At 36.1% G+C, this 16,468-nt stretch overlaps 1 protein-coding gene across 1 annotated transcript in view; it reads right to left on the bottom strand.

The window, feature by feature from the left end:
* MRPL1 (mitochondrial ribosomal protein L1) overlaps positions 1-16,468 on the bottom strand; it is a 112,465-nt gene that overhangs the window by 92,024 nt on the left and 3,973 nt on the right. Inside the window, exon 3 of the mRNA XM_037830060.1 lies at positions 14,975-15,086. Within this exon, the coding sequence (XP_037685988.1) occupies positions 14,975-15,086 (112 nt within the window). The remainder of the gene's footprint in view (positions 1-14,974; positions 15,087-16,468) is intronic.

Here is a 16,468-nt window from a genome sequence, read left to right as displayed (position 1 = left end):
CCAAATCACACCTATAATCCTATAACTTTAAAAGTTTTAAATTAGTAAAATAATATTCTAGAAAGATGTTGGTTTCTGTGGTAAGCAAAATAAAGATGTCCATATTCAAAACTCCAGAACCTGTTAATATGCTACCTTACCTGACAAAAAAAGGACTTTGCAGATATGACTAAGTTTAAAGACCTTGAGATGGAGAGATTATTTTGGATTATCTGGGTGGGCCCAATCATATCACATGAGTCCTGAAAAGCAGAGAACCTTTCCTGTCTGTGTCAAGACAGAAATGGAATGATAGATTTTGAACAAAAAACAGGCAAGAGAAATTAGTGTGTGAAAGGGACTTGACCTGTTATTGCTGGCTTTGAAGATGGAGGAAGCAGGCCATTAGCCAAGGAATATAGGTGGCCTCTCAAAGCTGGGAATAGCAGGGAAATGGATTCTCCCCTAGAGCCTCCAGAAAGGAATGAAGCCCAGCCAACACCCTGATTTTAGCACAGTAAGACCTGTATCAGAATTCTGGCCCATAGAACTGGAAGATAATAAATTTGCATTGTTTTAAGCCAAAGTTTGTGGTAATTTTTTATGGCAGAAATAGAACACAAATAATGGGTCCTATAAAATTTAAGTGAAAAAAATGGACAACAGTAAAACAATTTTCTTTAAAAGGACCTCAAAAATGGCTCCAACATATAACTCCATTCTCACTTCTAGCAGTCAATAAATCCTATTACTGCCATTAATAATAGTATCCTCTCAGCTAATAAGCAATTCAGCAGAATAGCAGATAATGGCAATGCTCATTTTTAATGTGATGCAGGTGTCCTCAGCTGACAACAAGTCTAAGCAGGTGCCCACGTGTATGGATGCAACACATTCCAATAATCTACTTTGGGAAGTACTCCACAAAATTCTGAAACATTCAAAACAGGAGAAATCACATTTTTACTTTACATTTAGTAAAAAACAAATAACAACAACAAAAAAAAAAAAAAAAAAAAACAATGAGACCAATGAAAGGAGTCTAGAGAGCCTGTCTTAGGAATAAATTCTACAACCTAAAGTAAACAAAATAAGCAAATGTCAGCTGTAGCCACTAGATTTACTTTACATAAATGCTGATTTCACCACTAAATTTTCAATCAGAGTAGAATCTACTTAATTTTCAATTAATATTCTACAATTCCCGGAGGCAGAAATACGAATTTTTAAGTATTTTCAAACCCAATAAAAGTCTGATGGCTAAAGAGACTGAGTTGCATATATAGCAAAGTGTTTATACTTTGGGTCTTGTTTCACAAATATTTTAAGTGGCTCAGTGAAAAAAGGTTTTCAATTTCAAATGGAGGACTCCTTTAGTAAATAAAAAATATATATATTAGCATTGTTACAACACGGATCTAAACTGAACAAATTTCCTTAATAATAATCTCAGAGTCCCACTGTGTGTTTTCTATGACCCTCCAAAAAATGTCTATCGTTATTCACAAGAATCACATCCTAAAAAATTGTCTTGTTCATGCAATCATGTCAGACCCTATCAGGAGAACTTCAATACTATGATTCTCAGGGAATAAAATAAATCACACTAGAAAGGTTTGGGGGAAGGTGGGGAGAAACACCTGGCATGCTGAACCTAAGAGAATAGAACTTAGCTGCAGTTACCTAGGTTACTAAACCATACAAATTAAATAAGTAACAAGAGACTATACTTAACTTAGGGAGTAACTTTCTCCCTGCCTCATCTGTCCCCTAACTCCATAAACATGAAAAGGAAAGTAATCCAGTGATCATACACAAATAAAACAAGATAAGAAACAGTTAGTGCTGTAATAAAGTTCACTTCTAGACCTCTGAGGATCTGTGATCCCAGAGAAACCGATTTAAGTCCTTCCAAGGCTGAAGAAACCTCTATCATGAAGGATTAGAGGTGGAAAAGAACATACAACCTCTTTCACACTAAACTGTACTAAATGGAACAACAGAAAATTCCTAGGACATGTAATTATTAATGGAATGGAAATATCTAGACATCTTATATCTCCTTGTAATCACACAGATAAATTCACTAACGTCTCTGATACCATTTATTCATTATCTTTTAAACTAAATGCAGAAGTTCTGCTTCTGCTTAACTTAGGATGCAAAAGCTGAAAGAGAATTAAAAAGAGCCAGATAAAAATCTCACATTTCTTGAACGCACCACAGAGCTGAGATCTCAGGGCAACCAAGTAGTCTGAAATCCAAGGAGGGGCAGCACCCTTTCCTGTTCCTCTTCCCACCCTCCCACTACTGGACTGCTTCACCTGTGGCGGAACACAGAAGGAAGACAAGCAGGTAAGAAAAAAAAAAATCAGCTAAAAGTTTAGCCCTACTTTGACAGTGTAAAACCCCTGAGAGATCCAGATACAAGGGAAAGTCATGCTCACTTGCAGGCTTTTTTCTGGAGTCCTCTGCCAGGTGCTCAAAGGAAAGACTGGGAGCAGGGCAATAGACTAGAGAACCTCCCCTGAGGGTGCAGGCATGGAGGATATCTACCACTGCTGTACCTAAGATACAAAACCCTCACCTCATTCTCAGACCTTCTCAGATGGAGCAAAAGTCAAAATCCACTAAGGGAAGGGCAGCAAACCCGCTCACCACCAGGACATAAGTAAACACCCATTGTGGCTGGGGGCGTGGCAGCAAACAGTCCAGAGCCCAGTATCCTACACCAATATGGCTGGGGAAGGGCCAAGGAACTCTCTCACACAAAACATGCAACATATAAACACCATGAGAAGAAAGGACAAAAATATTGAGAAAACCCTACCCCCAAGGTCCAGTCACACAGGGCCTACCTAGGACTGAGAATCCCTCCTGCCAGCCATCACCACCCTAGCAAGCACTGAGTGATAAGCAAAAGTAGGATACTGCTAAGGAAGGGCAAGAGAGATACTTCTCTGAGGTGCAGCTGCACAGGGAAGGCAAAAAACTGAGGTTGGAACGGGAATACTGAGAAAAATCCCCCAGCAACTCAGCCACCATCCTAAGCACATGGTAACAGTAGAGAATTGTGAAGCTGGTGGTATAATAACAGTAACCATAGCAACAATAAAACCAAACCCTAGCTCTCAGCTCCTGACTAGTCTGACTCTCAGCTCTTTACTAATGGCCTAACAGAAGAAGCACATGCCTATATACAGTTGTAAATGTTACTTACTTTGATCTCTATCGTTCTACACAACATGTATAGCACGTAATAAAAAATTATGAGAAAAATTTTAAAAAGCAAGAAAAACAACCCATTGTCGAGAGAGAAACAGAACCATTCAGAGGTGACCCACTGACATTATTTAGCAACGTCTGCTGCTGGCAAACAAAGGATATATGCATGCACACAATGGGAAGTGGGGGGTGGGGGGGATCCAGAAAAACAGAGAGAAGCAACATATGCCCCTCTACCCCATATCAAATTCTGATAAAAAATTAGCCAGGAAAAAACTTTTTCACTATATTATAAACAGTATATTCAAAAATTAAAACCACAACTAAAGCTATCACTACTATGATTCTTGTCAAAATACTGAATAACTCTTATTGACAAAGATGAATAAAAACATCAACAGCTTATAATTTTTCAGTTCTTTTTAAGTACGCATATTTCTTATGCTACAGTTTTCAGGTAAGTGAAAACTGCTTTTAAAATTGTACTGAGAGATTACTTCCGGGGAAGTCCACCTACCAAAACAACTATTAAACAGGCAGTAACTGTCTGAAACAACTATTTTTAAAACAGAGGCCAGAAGAACACTGTACAGTATCCAGGGAAGAGGGGGAGGAAGAGGGCGATCAATTACAGTGCTAAAACACAAATGAATAAAAAGTAATGATGAATCTATGTTTTCGGAAATACAATATACAAAGATATAAGTGGTAACAAGTACAAAAACTGGTGGGGGGGATAGAGGGTATAGGAAAAGTATATGTACCTGCTGTTGAAGTAAAGTTGTTATCAAACCAAATATGCTTGAAATATATTTAAGATGTTAAATTTTAACCCCCATGGTAACCACAAGGAAAATAGGTGAAAAATATATCCAGAAAGAGTAAGAAGACACTCAATGTGGTAAAACACAAAAAGCAAATAAATATAAAAGTAGACAAAAAGGTATAAGACCTACAAAGAATAAATAGTAAAACTGCAGAATCAGTAGTGACTTTAAATGCAAATGCATTAAACCCTCCAGTCAAAAGGCAGAGATTGGCAGAATGGATTAGAAAGCATGATATGCTGTCTACAATCACCTTAAAGTCAAAAATATAAGTAGGTTGATGGTGAAAGGATATAAAAATATATACCATGCAAGTAGTAATCAAAAGGGAGCCTGGGTGGCTAAACTAGTATCAGATGAAAGAGACTTGAAGTCAAAAACCATTACAAGGCCTCTTTTGTTGCTCAGATGTGGCCTCTCTCTAAGCCCACTCAGCAGGTAAACTCACTGCCCTCCCCCCTACATGGAGCATCACTCACAGAGGTGTAAAAATCTCCCTGGCAACATGGGACATGATTCCCAGGGATGAGCCTGGACCCAGCATTGTGGGACTGCGAAAGTCATCTTGACCAAAAAGGGGAAGAGAAATGAAACAAAATAAAGTTTCAGTGGCTGAGAAATTTCAAATGGAGTTGAGAGGTCATTCTGGAGGTGATTCTGATGCATTATATAGGTATCCCTTTCAAGTTTTTTGTGTTTTGGAATAGCTAGAAGGAAATACCTGAAACTGTTGAACTGCCTTGATTCTTGAAGACAACTGTTTAACCATGTAGCTTACACAGTATGACTGTGTGATTGTGAAAACCTTGTAGTTCACACTCCCTTCAAATCCAGTGTGTAGAAAGATGAGTAGAAAAATGGGAACAAAAATTAAATAAATAATAGGGGGGTGGGATGTTTTGGGTGTTCTTCTTTACTTGTATTTTTATTCTTATTTTCATTTCTCTTGGAGAAATGAAAATGTTCAAAAATTGATTTTGGTGATGAGTGCACAGCTATGTGATGGTACTGAAAACAACTGATTGTACACTGTGGATGACTGTAGGGTATATGAATATACCTCAATAAAATTGAATTTATATAATAAGAGGGACTAGAACAACAACAAAAAAAAGTACAGGGATAAAGGCGGTCATTATATACTGATAAAGGGGACAATACAACAGGAAGATTTAACAATTATAAATCTATATGCACCTAACAACGTCGCAAAATATATGAAGCAAATATTGACAGAGTTGAAGGGAGAGATTGACAGTTCTACATTAATAGGAGACTTAAACACAGCACTCTCGATAATGGATAAAACATCGAGTCAGAAGATCAATGAGGAAGTATAAGACATGAATGATACACAAAATCAATAGACCTAACAGACATAAATAGTACACTGCACCCTATGAAAACAGAATACACAGTCTTCTTGACTGCCCATGAATCATTCTCCAGGATACCGCATGTCCAGTCACAAAACAAGTCTCAATAAATTCACCCATAATGAAATCATCCAATATATATTCTCTGACCACAATGGAATGAAGCTAGAAATCAGTAACAGACAGAGAAATGGAAAATTCACAAATACGTGGAAATTAATATAATAATAATAAATTAATATACTATTAAATAATCACTGGGTTACAAAGGAAGTCAGAAGCAAAACTAGGTAATATCTTGAGGTGAATAAAAATGAAAATACAACATACCAAAACATATGGTATGCAGCAAAGGCAGTGCTGACAGGGAAATTTATAGCTCTAAATGCTAACATTAAAAAAGAAGACTTCAATAAGAACGCTAACCTCAAAACCGGAAAAACTAGAAAAAAGAGAACCCAAAGTGAACAGAAGGAAAGAAGTAACAAAGATTGGGGCAGAAATAAATTTAATAGAAAACAAAAAAAAAATAAGAATCAACAAAAGCAATAGTTGGTTCTTTGAAAACATCAATAAAATTGACAAACCTTTAGCTAGACTGACGAAAAAAGGGGAGAGGATACAAATAACAAAAATCAAAAAAGGGGGACATTATTACTGACCCTGATGAAATAAAAAAAGGACTATAAAACAATACTATGAACAACTGTATATAATAGATAACCTAGATGACATGGAAAAATTCTTTGAAACACACAAACTACCTACATTGACTCTAGAAAAAAAAAAGATCTCAACAAACCAATTACAAGAGATTGAATCAGTAACAAAAACCTCCCAACCAGGACCACATGGCTTCACAGGGGAATTCTAACAAACACTGAAAGACCAAATTCCAATTCTGCCCATACTCTTCCAAAAAACTGAAGAGCAGGGAACACTCCCTAACTCTTCTATGAGGCCAGCATCACTCTCATACAAAAGTCAGATAAAGATACCACATGAAAAGAAAACTACAGACCAATCTCTCTAATGAATATACTTGCAAAAATCCTCAACAAAATACTAGCAAACCAAATCCAACAGCATATTATAAGAATTATACACTATGATCAAATGGGATTTACCCCTGGTATGCAAGGCTGGTTCACCATAAGAAAATCAATTAACGTAATATGTCACATTAACAGAATGAAGAGGGGAAAAACCACATGATCATCTCAATTGGTATAAGAAAGGCAATTGACAAAATACAGCACCCTTTCTCGATAAAAACATTTAGAACACTAGGAATAGAAGGAAATTTCCTCAACACAGTAAAGCGCATATATGAAAAACCCACAACTAACATCCTATGCAATGGTCAAGGAATGAAAGCTTTCCGTCTAAGATCAGGAACAAGACAAGGATGCCCACCATCACCACTGTTATTCAACATTGTACTGGAAGTTCAATGTTCTGAATTATCAGAGCAATTAGGAAAGAAAACAAAATAATACACATCCAAATTGGAAAGGAAGAAGTAAAACTTTCTGTACCTGCAGATGGTATGATCCTTTATACAGAAAATCCTGAAAAAAGCACCACAAGAGCTCCTACAGCTAATAAATGAATTCAGCAAAGTGACAGGGTAAAAGATCAACACTCAAAAATCTACAGTGTTTCTATGCATAAGCAATGAACAATTCGAAGCAAATATCTAAGCATAAATCTATCCAAGGATGTAAAGGACTCATACACAGAAAACTACAAAACGTTGCTGAAAGAAATTAAAGAAGACCTAAATAAATGGAAAGATATTCTGTGTTCATGGATTAGAAGACTATATATTGTTAAGATGTAACTACTACCCAAAGGAATTTATAGATTAAATGCAATCCCAATCAAAATTCCAACAACCTTCTTTGCAGAAATGGCAAAGCTAACCTTTAAATTTATTTGGAAGGGTAAGAAGCCCCAAATAGCTAAAGTCATCTTGAAAAAGAAGAATGAACTTGGAGGACTCACACTTCTGATCTTAAAACCTACTACAAAGCCACAGAAATCAAAACAGTATGGTATTGGCACAAGGACAGACATACAGATCAATGGAATAGAACTGAGAGCTCAGAAATCAACCCTCACATGTATGGTCAACCAATTTCTGAAAAGGTGGCAAAGACTATTCAGTTGGGAAGGAATAGTCTCTTCAACAAATGGTGATGGGAAAACTGGATCTCCATCGACCAAAAAAAAAAAAAAAAAAAAAAAAGGAGGACCCCTACCCACATCATATACAAAAATCAACTCAAAATAGATCAAAGACCTTAATATAGCTAGAACTACCAAGCGCCTAGAAAAAAACATAGGGAAGCATCTTCAAGGTCTTTTGTTAGGTAATGGTTTCTTAGATTTTACAACCAAAGCACAAACAACAAAGGAAAAAAATAGATAAATGGGATCTCATAAAAATAAAAACTATTGTTCCTCAAAGGACTTTATCGTGAAAGTAAAACAACCTACACAATGGGAGAAAACATTTGAAAATCACATTTCCAATAAAGAATTAATATCCAGAAAATAAAAAGAAATCCTTCAACTTGACAACGAAAAGACAAACAACTCAATTAAAAAATGGGCAAAACACTTGAACAGACATCTCTCCAAAGAAGATAAACAAATGGCCAGAAAGAATACAAAATGATGCTCAACATCATTAGCCCTCAGGGAAATGCAAATCCAAACCACAATGAAATACCATTTCACACCCATTAGAATGGCTGCTATTAAAAAAACGGAAAATAACAAGTGTTGGAGAGGATGCGGAGGAATAGGAACACTCATTCATTGCTGGTAGCAATGTAAAATGATACAGCCGCTCTGGAAGTGCATTTGTTCTTCAGAAAGCTAGTTATAGAACTACCATATGACCTATCAATCCCACTAAGAGGGATATAACCAAAAGAACTGAAAGCAGGGACTTTAACAGATATTTGCACATAGATGTTCCTAGCGGCATTATTCACACAACTGCTGGGAGACAGAAACAACCCAAATGTCCATCAACCGATAAACAAAATTATATACATACAATGGAAAATTATTCAGCCGTAAAAGGAGTGAAGTCCTGATGCATGAGACAACATGGATGAATCCTGAAGACATCATGTTGCGTGAAATAAGCCAGACACAAAAGGACAAATATTATATTACCTCAGTGTTCCAAAACAATTAGAATAAGCAAACACCTAGAGTCAGAATCTAGAATATAGGTTACTAGGGGACAGGGTAGGGATAGGGAATGGGAAGTTGAGGCTTAAAATATACAGTGTTCCTGTTTGGAATGATAGAAATGTTTTGGTAATGGATGGTGGTAGTACAACCCTGTGGATGCAATTAAAAGCACAGAAATACAAATCTGAATATGATTAAAAGGGGGAATGTTAGATTGTATATATGGTAACAATAAAAACTTTTAAAAAAAACCCATGGAACTACACTACACAAACAGTGAACCCTAACTGAAACCATGGACTTTAATAGTAAAATTTAAAAATATGTTATCATCAATTGTTACAAATGTTCCACACCAATGCAAGGGGTGGATAGTGGGGTGGCATATGGGAATACAAATACAGCATGGTACATGTATTTTATGCACGATTGTTCTGTAAATCCACAGTTTCTCTAATAATTTTTTAAATTGTACTTCAGTAAAACATGGGGAAGACATAAAACATAAATTTTCTATAGCATAAAAGGTAACATTCAAAGATAAAATATTTGAAAAGAATTAATATTCCTAATAAACAAACAATTTTACAAAGCAGGAAGAAAAAGACAACCCAACAGAAAAACAAGCGAAGAATATAAATTAGAAATACAAAGAAGAAACACAAAGATTAATGATATCTAGGACTATGAGGAATGTGAAAAACTGGGCACACCCATTCACTGCTGGATAGGGATTATATTGGTATAACCAGTACTCCTCCAACTTCTTAACAACAAGAATCTGGGCCCTATACACACTCACAAGGAGCCTCCTTTCTAGTTACATTCCTTCCACCTTCCTGTTCATCCTATATGCAAGCCGTATCATTCATGTTCATGCCTTTGCACCACTGAAATACCTTGTTCCACTTCCTCTGCAAAGTCCTATCTATCTTTCAAGAGCCAGCTTAAATATTACTTGCCCTACTCTCCCCTGGGTAGAATTAATTATCTTTCATATGGGATACAACAGCACTTGATCCATTCCTCTAATATAGCAATTAAAACAAATTAAGGTTATATCACAGGCATATACTAATTTATAATAATGTAAAGAGCTCCTACTAATCAACAAGAAAAATGGAATAGGACAGAGTTCACAATAAAGGAAATATAAACCGTTCTTAAATATATGTACAAAATACACAACTTCAGCATAATAAAAGAAATAAAAATTAAAACCATAATACCATTTTTTACTTATCAAATTAGCTAAGATCAAAAATTTGGCTATACCGCATGTAAGAGAAAACAGGCATTCTAATAATTCTTGCTGGCAAGGATATAAATTAGCACAATCTCTATGAAGGAATTTGGTATTATCTATCAAAATTATAAATGCACACAACTCTTGGCCTAGTAATACTATTGCTAAGAGTTTATACTACAAATATATTCATAATATTTGACAAGACTTATGTACATGATTATTCATTGCACGATCATTTGTAATAGCAAAATATTGGAAATATAAATGGCTATCAGTAGGGGGATGGTTAAATAAATTATGGTACATTCACACAATCAAATATTATACAGTTAAAAGAACTAGGTAGCTCAATATGAAACAATCTCCAAGATATATTAAGTTAAAAAAGAAAGCAAAGTGCAGGACAGGGTGTATAGTATACTACGACTTATGCAAAAAACAAACAATATATTCAAATACTTACATATACATAGGCCATCTAATGAAAGAATACCATAAGAAATTAGTAATAGTGGTTGCCTCTGGGAGGATACAACTGAGTGGCTAGAGGACAGAGGTAGGAAAAAGATCTATCTTTTACTATACACCCTTTATACTTTTTGAATTGCTTTCCATAAATATCTTTTATCTATTCACAAAGTTAATTAATGCATTCTAATCAATTATCCATATTTTTTAAAAAAGCAGTTATTTAAGTTGCTATCAGTATGCTATAAAATCCTCAAGGGTAGAGGAATGTGTGTCTTATTCATCTTCCTATCACCAATATCTTGCACAGCGTCTGGAACATGGTTGACACTCAACAAAATATGCTAAATAAAAGAGACCATTGTGGCAAAGTTTCCAACTATTCAATTATGTTCAGAGAAACAAGAATGATCAAATATCTGAGAATATACGAATTCCCACCAAATGTTCCACATTTTAGTTTTTATTCTGGCTATCTCATAAACTAAGGATTACATTCTAGCAAGTTTAGTAATTAAAAATTTTTATAGATTGAGATCTGTCTTCTGTTCAGACCCTACCCTCCAAGGCCGCTAATTCCATTACTCTATTATAGCCAACAAGAGTAATAGTTCTGGAATCAAACAATTTGAACTGAAATCTCCCCTCTAACACTTTCTAGCTATGTGATCTTCAACAAGTTACTTAACCTTTCTGGGCTTCCATTTCTCCATCTGTAAAGAGTTCCTAATAGCATTTATACTTCATAGGGTTGTCGTGAAGACCATATATGATAATACATGTAGTGTGTTTAATATAGTGCCTAGCTCATAGTAAGCATTCTGTAAATTTTAATTATTAGTACTTATGCAGCTTCTCAGTACCTTACTATAATTGTCTCTGAGCCACTTTAGTTTCAAAAATGGCGGTATTAAGGAGGAAGATATTCAGAAAAACAATATATACTTAATTATGCCGCCTGGAAATAAAACTATTAGCGCTATGCCCTGCAATGAGATCATACTAGAAAGGAGCTCAAGAGTTTAGCCAACATCTGCTTTTCAGTCCCTTCCCTTAGTAAGAGGCAAAGCAACAATGCTATTAGACCATCATACTGCGATTTTAGCAAGGTGGTGGCAGTATCAGTAGAGAAAAAGGATGCGGTTCCTATTTTGGTAAGACACCAGTTCCTGCTGTTGGAAATGAGAAGTTCAGACAACAAATTCCATTCTTTTAGTATTCTACATGTTCAAACTCTACATAAAACAAATATAAATTTATATTCTAATACATGTATTCTGTAATCTGAAATTCTACTATATAATCATAGTACAGGCAATTCCATATTGTAACACCTGACCTATAAAAAGTACCTAAGAAGAAAAATGTAATTTAAAGAGCAGAAAGTACTACACACCCAAATACACATGTAATTGACACACTGGGCTCTGTCTAAAGAACAGACAGAGGGGAATGCTTATTGTAATAGTCCCTAGATTGTAAGCTCTTAGAGCAGTCACATCTATCCCTGAGTTATAATGGTTATCTCTAAATCCTGAGATGCTGAGCTCCTTGTGTATAACCTGGTCAGTCTCTGGAACTTTTGGTATCTGTGTAATACATGAGAATTGGAGCTAGAACTTGGCAGCTATGAACGTCAGTGTTACGCCATACGGCACCTGCTGAAAGAGCTGAAAAGGGATTCAGACTTTAATTAGAGATATGAACGAAGAGGATCTGGTTAGGAGTAAGGCAAATCAGGCCCAATGGTAAAGGATGATACTGAATGGGTTTTAAAACTACAACTTTTGTGCAAGACCAGAGGAGATGTTATCTGGTGCAGGATCTGTATTTTCTGTAGCATGCTAGATAATTTAACTTGTACGATCAGCTTGTTTGAACACCATAGGTGCATGGAGCTTTGAATGGGAAGTGGAATATGGTGAGTTTCTACAGGCTGGGGTGAAATCCTGACACATCCCAGAGTGATATGGGCAGAGAGCAGAAGTGCATTTGTGGGCCCCCCCCAAAGAGCTGAAAAATGTGCAAGTGTTGGACTTCCCTAACTGGGCTGACTTTCCTGCAAACACTGAGGACTGCCAATTTGGTGGGCCAAGCCCTTGATCAGGGGACTTTCCCCTGTGAGGCTAGTTACTGCAAGGGAGAGGCTAAACCCACTTAAAATTGTGCCTAGGAGTCCCCCCAAGAAAGCCTCTTTGTTGCTCAGATGTTCCCCTTTTCTCACAAAGCCCACTCGGCAGGTGAACTAACTGCCCTCCCCATTATGTGGGACATGACTCCCAGGGGTGTGAATCCCCCTGGCAATGCAAGAAGTGACTCCTGGAAATGAGCCTGGACCCAGCACTGTGGGATTGAGAGGATCTTCTTGACCAAAAGGGGGAAGAGAGATGAAACAAAATAAGGGGGTTGTGAAAGGAAAGGAAATGAAATAAGCTTCAGTGGCATACAGATTCGAAAAGGAGCCAAGAGGTCACTCTGGTGGGCACTCTTACGCACTATATAGATAACCCTTTTTAGGTTCTAACGAATTGGAATAACTAACAGTGGATACCTGAAACTATCAAACTGCAGCCCAGAACCCCTGAATCCTGAAGATGATTGTATAGAAATGTGGCTTATGAGGGGTGACAATGTGTTTGGTAAAGCCATACAGACCACACTCACCTTTCTCCAGTGTATGGATGGATGAGTAGAAAAATGGGGGCAAAAAAAAAAAAAAAAGGCACCCAGTGTTCTTTTTTTACTTTAATTGTTCTTTTTCACTTTAATTTTTATTCTTATTATTTTTTTTTTTAATCATCATTTTATTGAGATACATTCACATACCACACAGTCATACAAAACAAATTGTACTTTCGATTGTTTACAGTACCATTACATAGTTGTACATTCATCACCTAAATCAATCCCTGACACCTTCATTAGCACACACACAAAAATAACAAGAATAATAATTAGAGTGAAAAAGAGCAATTGAAGTAAAAAAGAACACTAGGTACCTTTGTCTGTTTGTTTGCTTCCCCTACTTTTCTACACATCGATCCATAAACTAGACAAAGTGGAGTTTGGTCCTTATGGCATTCCCAATCCCACTGTCACCCCTCATAAGCTACATTTTTATACAACTGTCTTCGAGATTCATGGGTTCTGGGTTGTAGTTTAATAGTTTCAGGTATCCACCACCAGCTACCCCAATTCTTTAGAACCTAAAAAAGGTTGTCTAAAGTGTGCGTAAGAGTGCCCACCAGAGTGATCTCTCGGCTCGTTTTGGAATCTCTCTGCCACTGAAGCTTATTTCATTTCCTTTCACATCCCCCTTTTGGTCAAGAAGATGTTCTCCATCCCACGATGCCGGGTCTACATTCCTCCCCGGGAGTCATATTCCACGTTGCCAGGGAGATTCTCTTCCCTGGGTGTCTGATCCCACGTAGGGGGGAGGGCAGTGATTTCACCTTTCAAGTTGGCTTAGCCAGAGAGAGAGGGCCACATCTGAGCAACAAAGAGGCATTCAGGAGGAGACTCTTAGGCACAAATACAGGGAGGCCTAGCCTCTCCTTTGCAGCAACCGTCTTCCCAAGGGTAAAACTTATGGTAGAGGGCTCAACCCATCAAACCACCAGTCCCCTATGTCTGTGGTCATGTTAGCAACCATGGAGGTGGGGTAGGCGAATACCCCTGCATTCTCCACAGGCTCCTCAAGGGGGCACTACATCGTTTTTTTTTTTTTTTTTTTTTTTCCTTGTTTGTCTTTTTTCTTTTTTTTTTTTTTAACTTTCCCTTCTTTTTTCAAATCAACTGTATGAAAAAAAAAGTTAAAAAGAAAACAAACATACAATAAAAGAACATTTCAAAGAGACCATAGCAATCTTATTATTTTTATGTGTGTGGTAATGAAAATGTTCAAAAATTAATTTTGGTGATGAACTCACAACTATACAATGGTACTGTGAACAACTGAATGTATGCTTTGTATGACTGCATGGTATGTAAATATCTCAAGAAAATTAAATTAAAAATTTAAAAAAAATTTTAAAAAGTAAATGAACAATGGAGGGAGGAGGGGAATGGGATGTTCTGGATGATCTTTTTTATTTTAATTTTTATTTTATTCTTTGGAGTAATGAAAATGTTCAAAGTTTGGCTGTAGTGATGAAAGCACAACTATATGATGATACTATGAACAACTGATTGTACACTTCGAATGACTATATGTTGTCAATAAAATTGCATAAAAAAAAAAGAACAGTGAGAACGTAACGGAAAAAGTTTAGGTTCTGGAACTAAACACCTTGGGTTCAAATCCTAGCTCCAACACTTATTAGCTATGTGACTTTGGGCAAATTATATAACCTATCTGTGCTTTGATTTTCTTATCCATAAATAGGTATAATAACAGTAGCTTCCTCATAAGATTGCTGTAGGGATTAAATTAGTTATCGCATGTCAGTTTTCATTAAATATTAACTATTATTATAATAAGTCTTATCTTTCCTCCAGGATTATAAGGTCAAAGAAGCAGAGAAAATAAACATTTACAATGATACGTCTTTACCTGTCTTTAGGGAGCCAAGCATAATATTTTTTAATGAAATGTTTAAATGACAGTAAATGAACTAACTAAAAATACATATACTTACTTTGTAACAGCAGCAAAATGTCTGTTGGGCACCTGAATGTTTAGAGAACAAGGAGATATAGATGTCTGATAAGCCATCTTGAAAAGACTATGCTTCTGATGATGCAACAAGACTTGAAAGGAAAAACATGTAAATTGTCAACATTAAGTAATCAAAATATTCATAATTTTTTACAATCTAAAAATCAGTATTTAGCAAAACATAAGCATTTAATAGTCTGTCATTCTCAACTATTCTTTAAAAAATGGAATAATGGAAACTGCACTCCTCAGAACTAAAACCAGATGGATGTATTTACACTTGAACCATTTATCTTCATTTATTTTTAACCTAATCTAGTTCAGGATCAACTGAGTATGTTACCTATGTTATTAGAAAATATAAAGATGTTCCCCTGAATATTCTTTAATAATTTAAATTTTATTTGTTAATTTTGTGAGTAGGTAATACATTGACAGAGTTGCCCAAGGCACTTCTGAAGAATAAGAACAAAGTAGGGGGACTGGCCCTACCAGAGACCAAGACTTGTTATAAAGCCATGGTAATTAAGACACTTTGGTATTGACAAAGGTTTAGAGACTAATAAAACAGAATAAATGGCCCAGCAACAGACACATGCATATATATGTGAAATATGACAAGGATATAACTGCATATCAGTGTGTAAGGAATTCAGTAAGTGGCACTAAGACAACTGATTACTGATAGAGGAAAAAATACATTGGGATCCCTACCTCACACCACACACACAAAATCAAATCTAGATGGACTAAGAACTTTTACTTGAATGGCAAAATATAAAGCTGCCAGAATGCACGAAAATATCTTTTTGACTTCTGGGGAGGGAATCATTTCAAACAAGACTCAAAATGCACAAACCAAAAAGTGACCACATTAAGATTAAGAACTTCTGTTTATCAAAAGATACTCTAAAGAAAAAGTGAAAAGACACCAAAAACTGGGGAAATGTTAGCAAAATATATAATCAACAAATGATTAATATCCAGAATATGTAGAAAGATCAACCCATTTGAAAAATGGACAGAAGAGATGAACAGTCTTCTAATTGTTGCACCACAGTATCTATATTTTCAATCCCTCTGTAAGCAATGTGTCTATATGATTATTTTATCTTCTTTAAAACATTTCTTGGCCTCCTCACTCTCAGCAAATAATCTCATTTGCTACTCCAGAGAATACAAAAGCCCTCAGAACTTCCTCAACTTGTTAACTATGAATCTACCTGAATCCACACTCATTCTCAAAAGCCATTGGTGATGAGAAGGAAACTACTCCATCTCCTTTGCTAGTGTATTCTCTAACACCTCATATCAAAAGGTTAGACTTTCCCCAAAGCTCAGTCCTAAAATTGCCTTCTTGGCTGACACTATAATCACACTCTCCCTAGAAAATTTTATCTGTCTAGTCTTCACCTTCCCACTGTCATATATTCTCATAGCCCAGGCCACCATCATCTGTCACCTGGATTACAGC

Source organism: Choloepus didactylus, chromosome 3 (genome assembly GCF_015220235.1).
Source record: "Choloepus didactylus isolate mChoDid1 chromosome 3, mChoDid1.pri, whole genome shotgun sequence".
In the NCBI taxonomy this organism is placed as follows: domain Eukaryota; kingdom Metazoa; phylum Chordata; class Mammalia; order Pilosa; family Megalonychidae; genus Choloepus; species Choloepus didactylus.
Note: the sequence above shows the minus strand (reverse complement) of the source record. Positions and strands in the feature narration are given on the sequence as shown.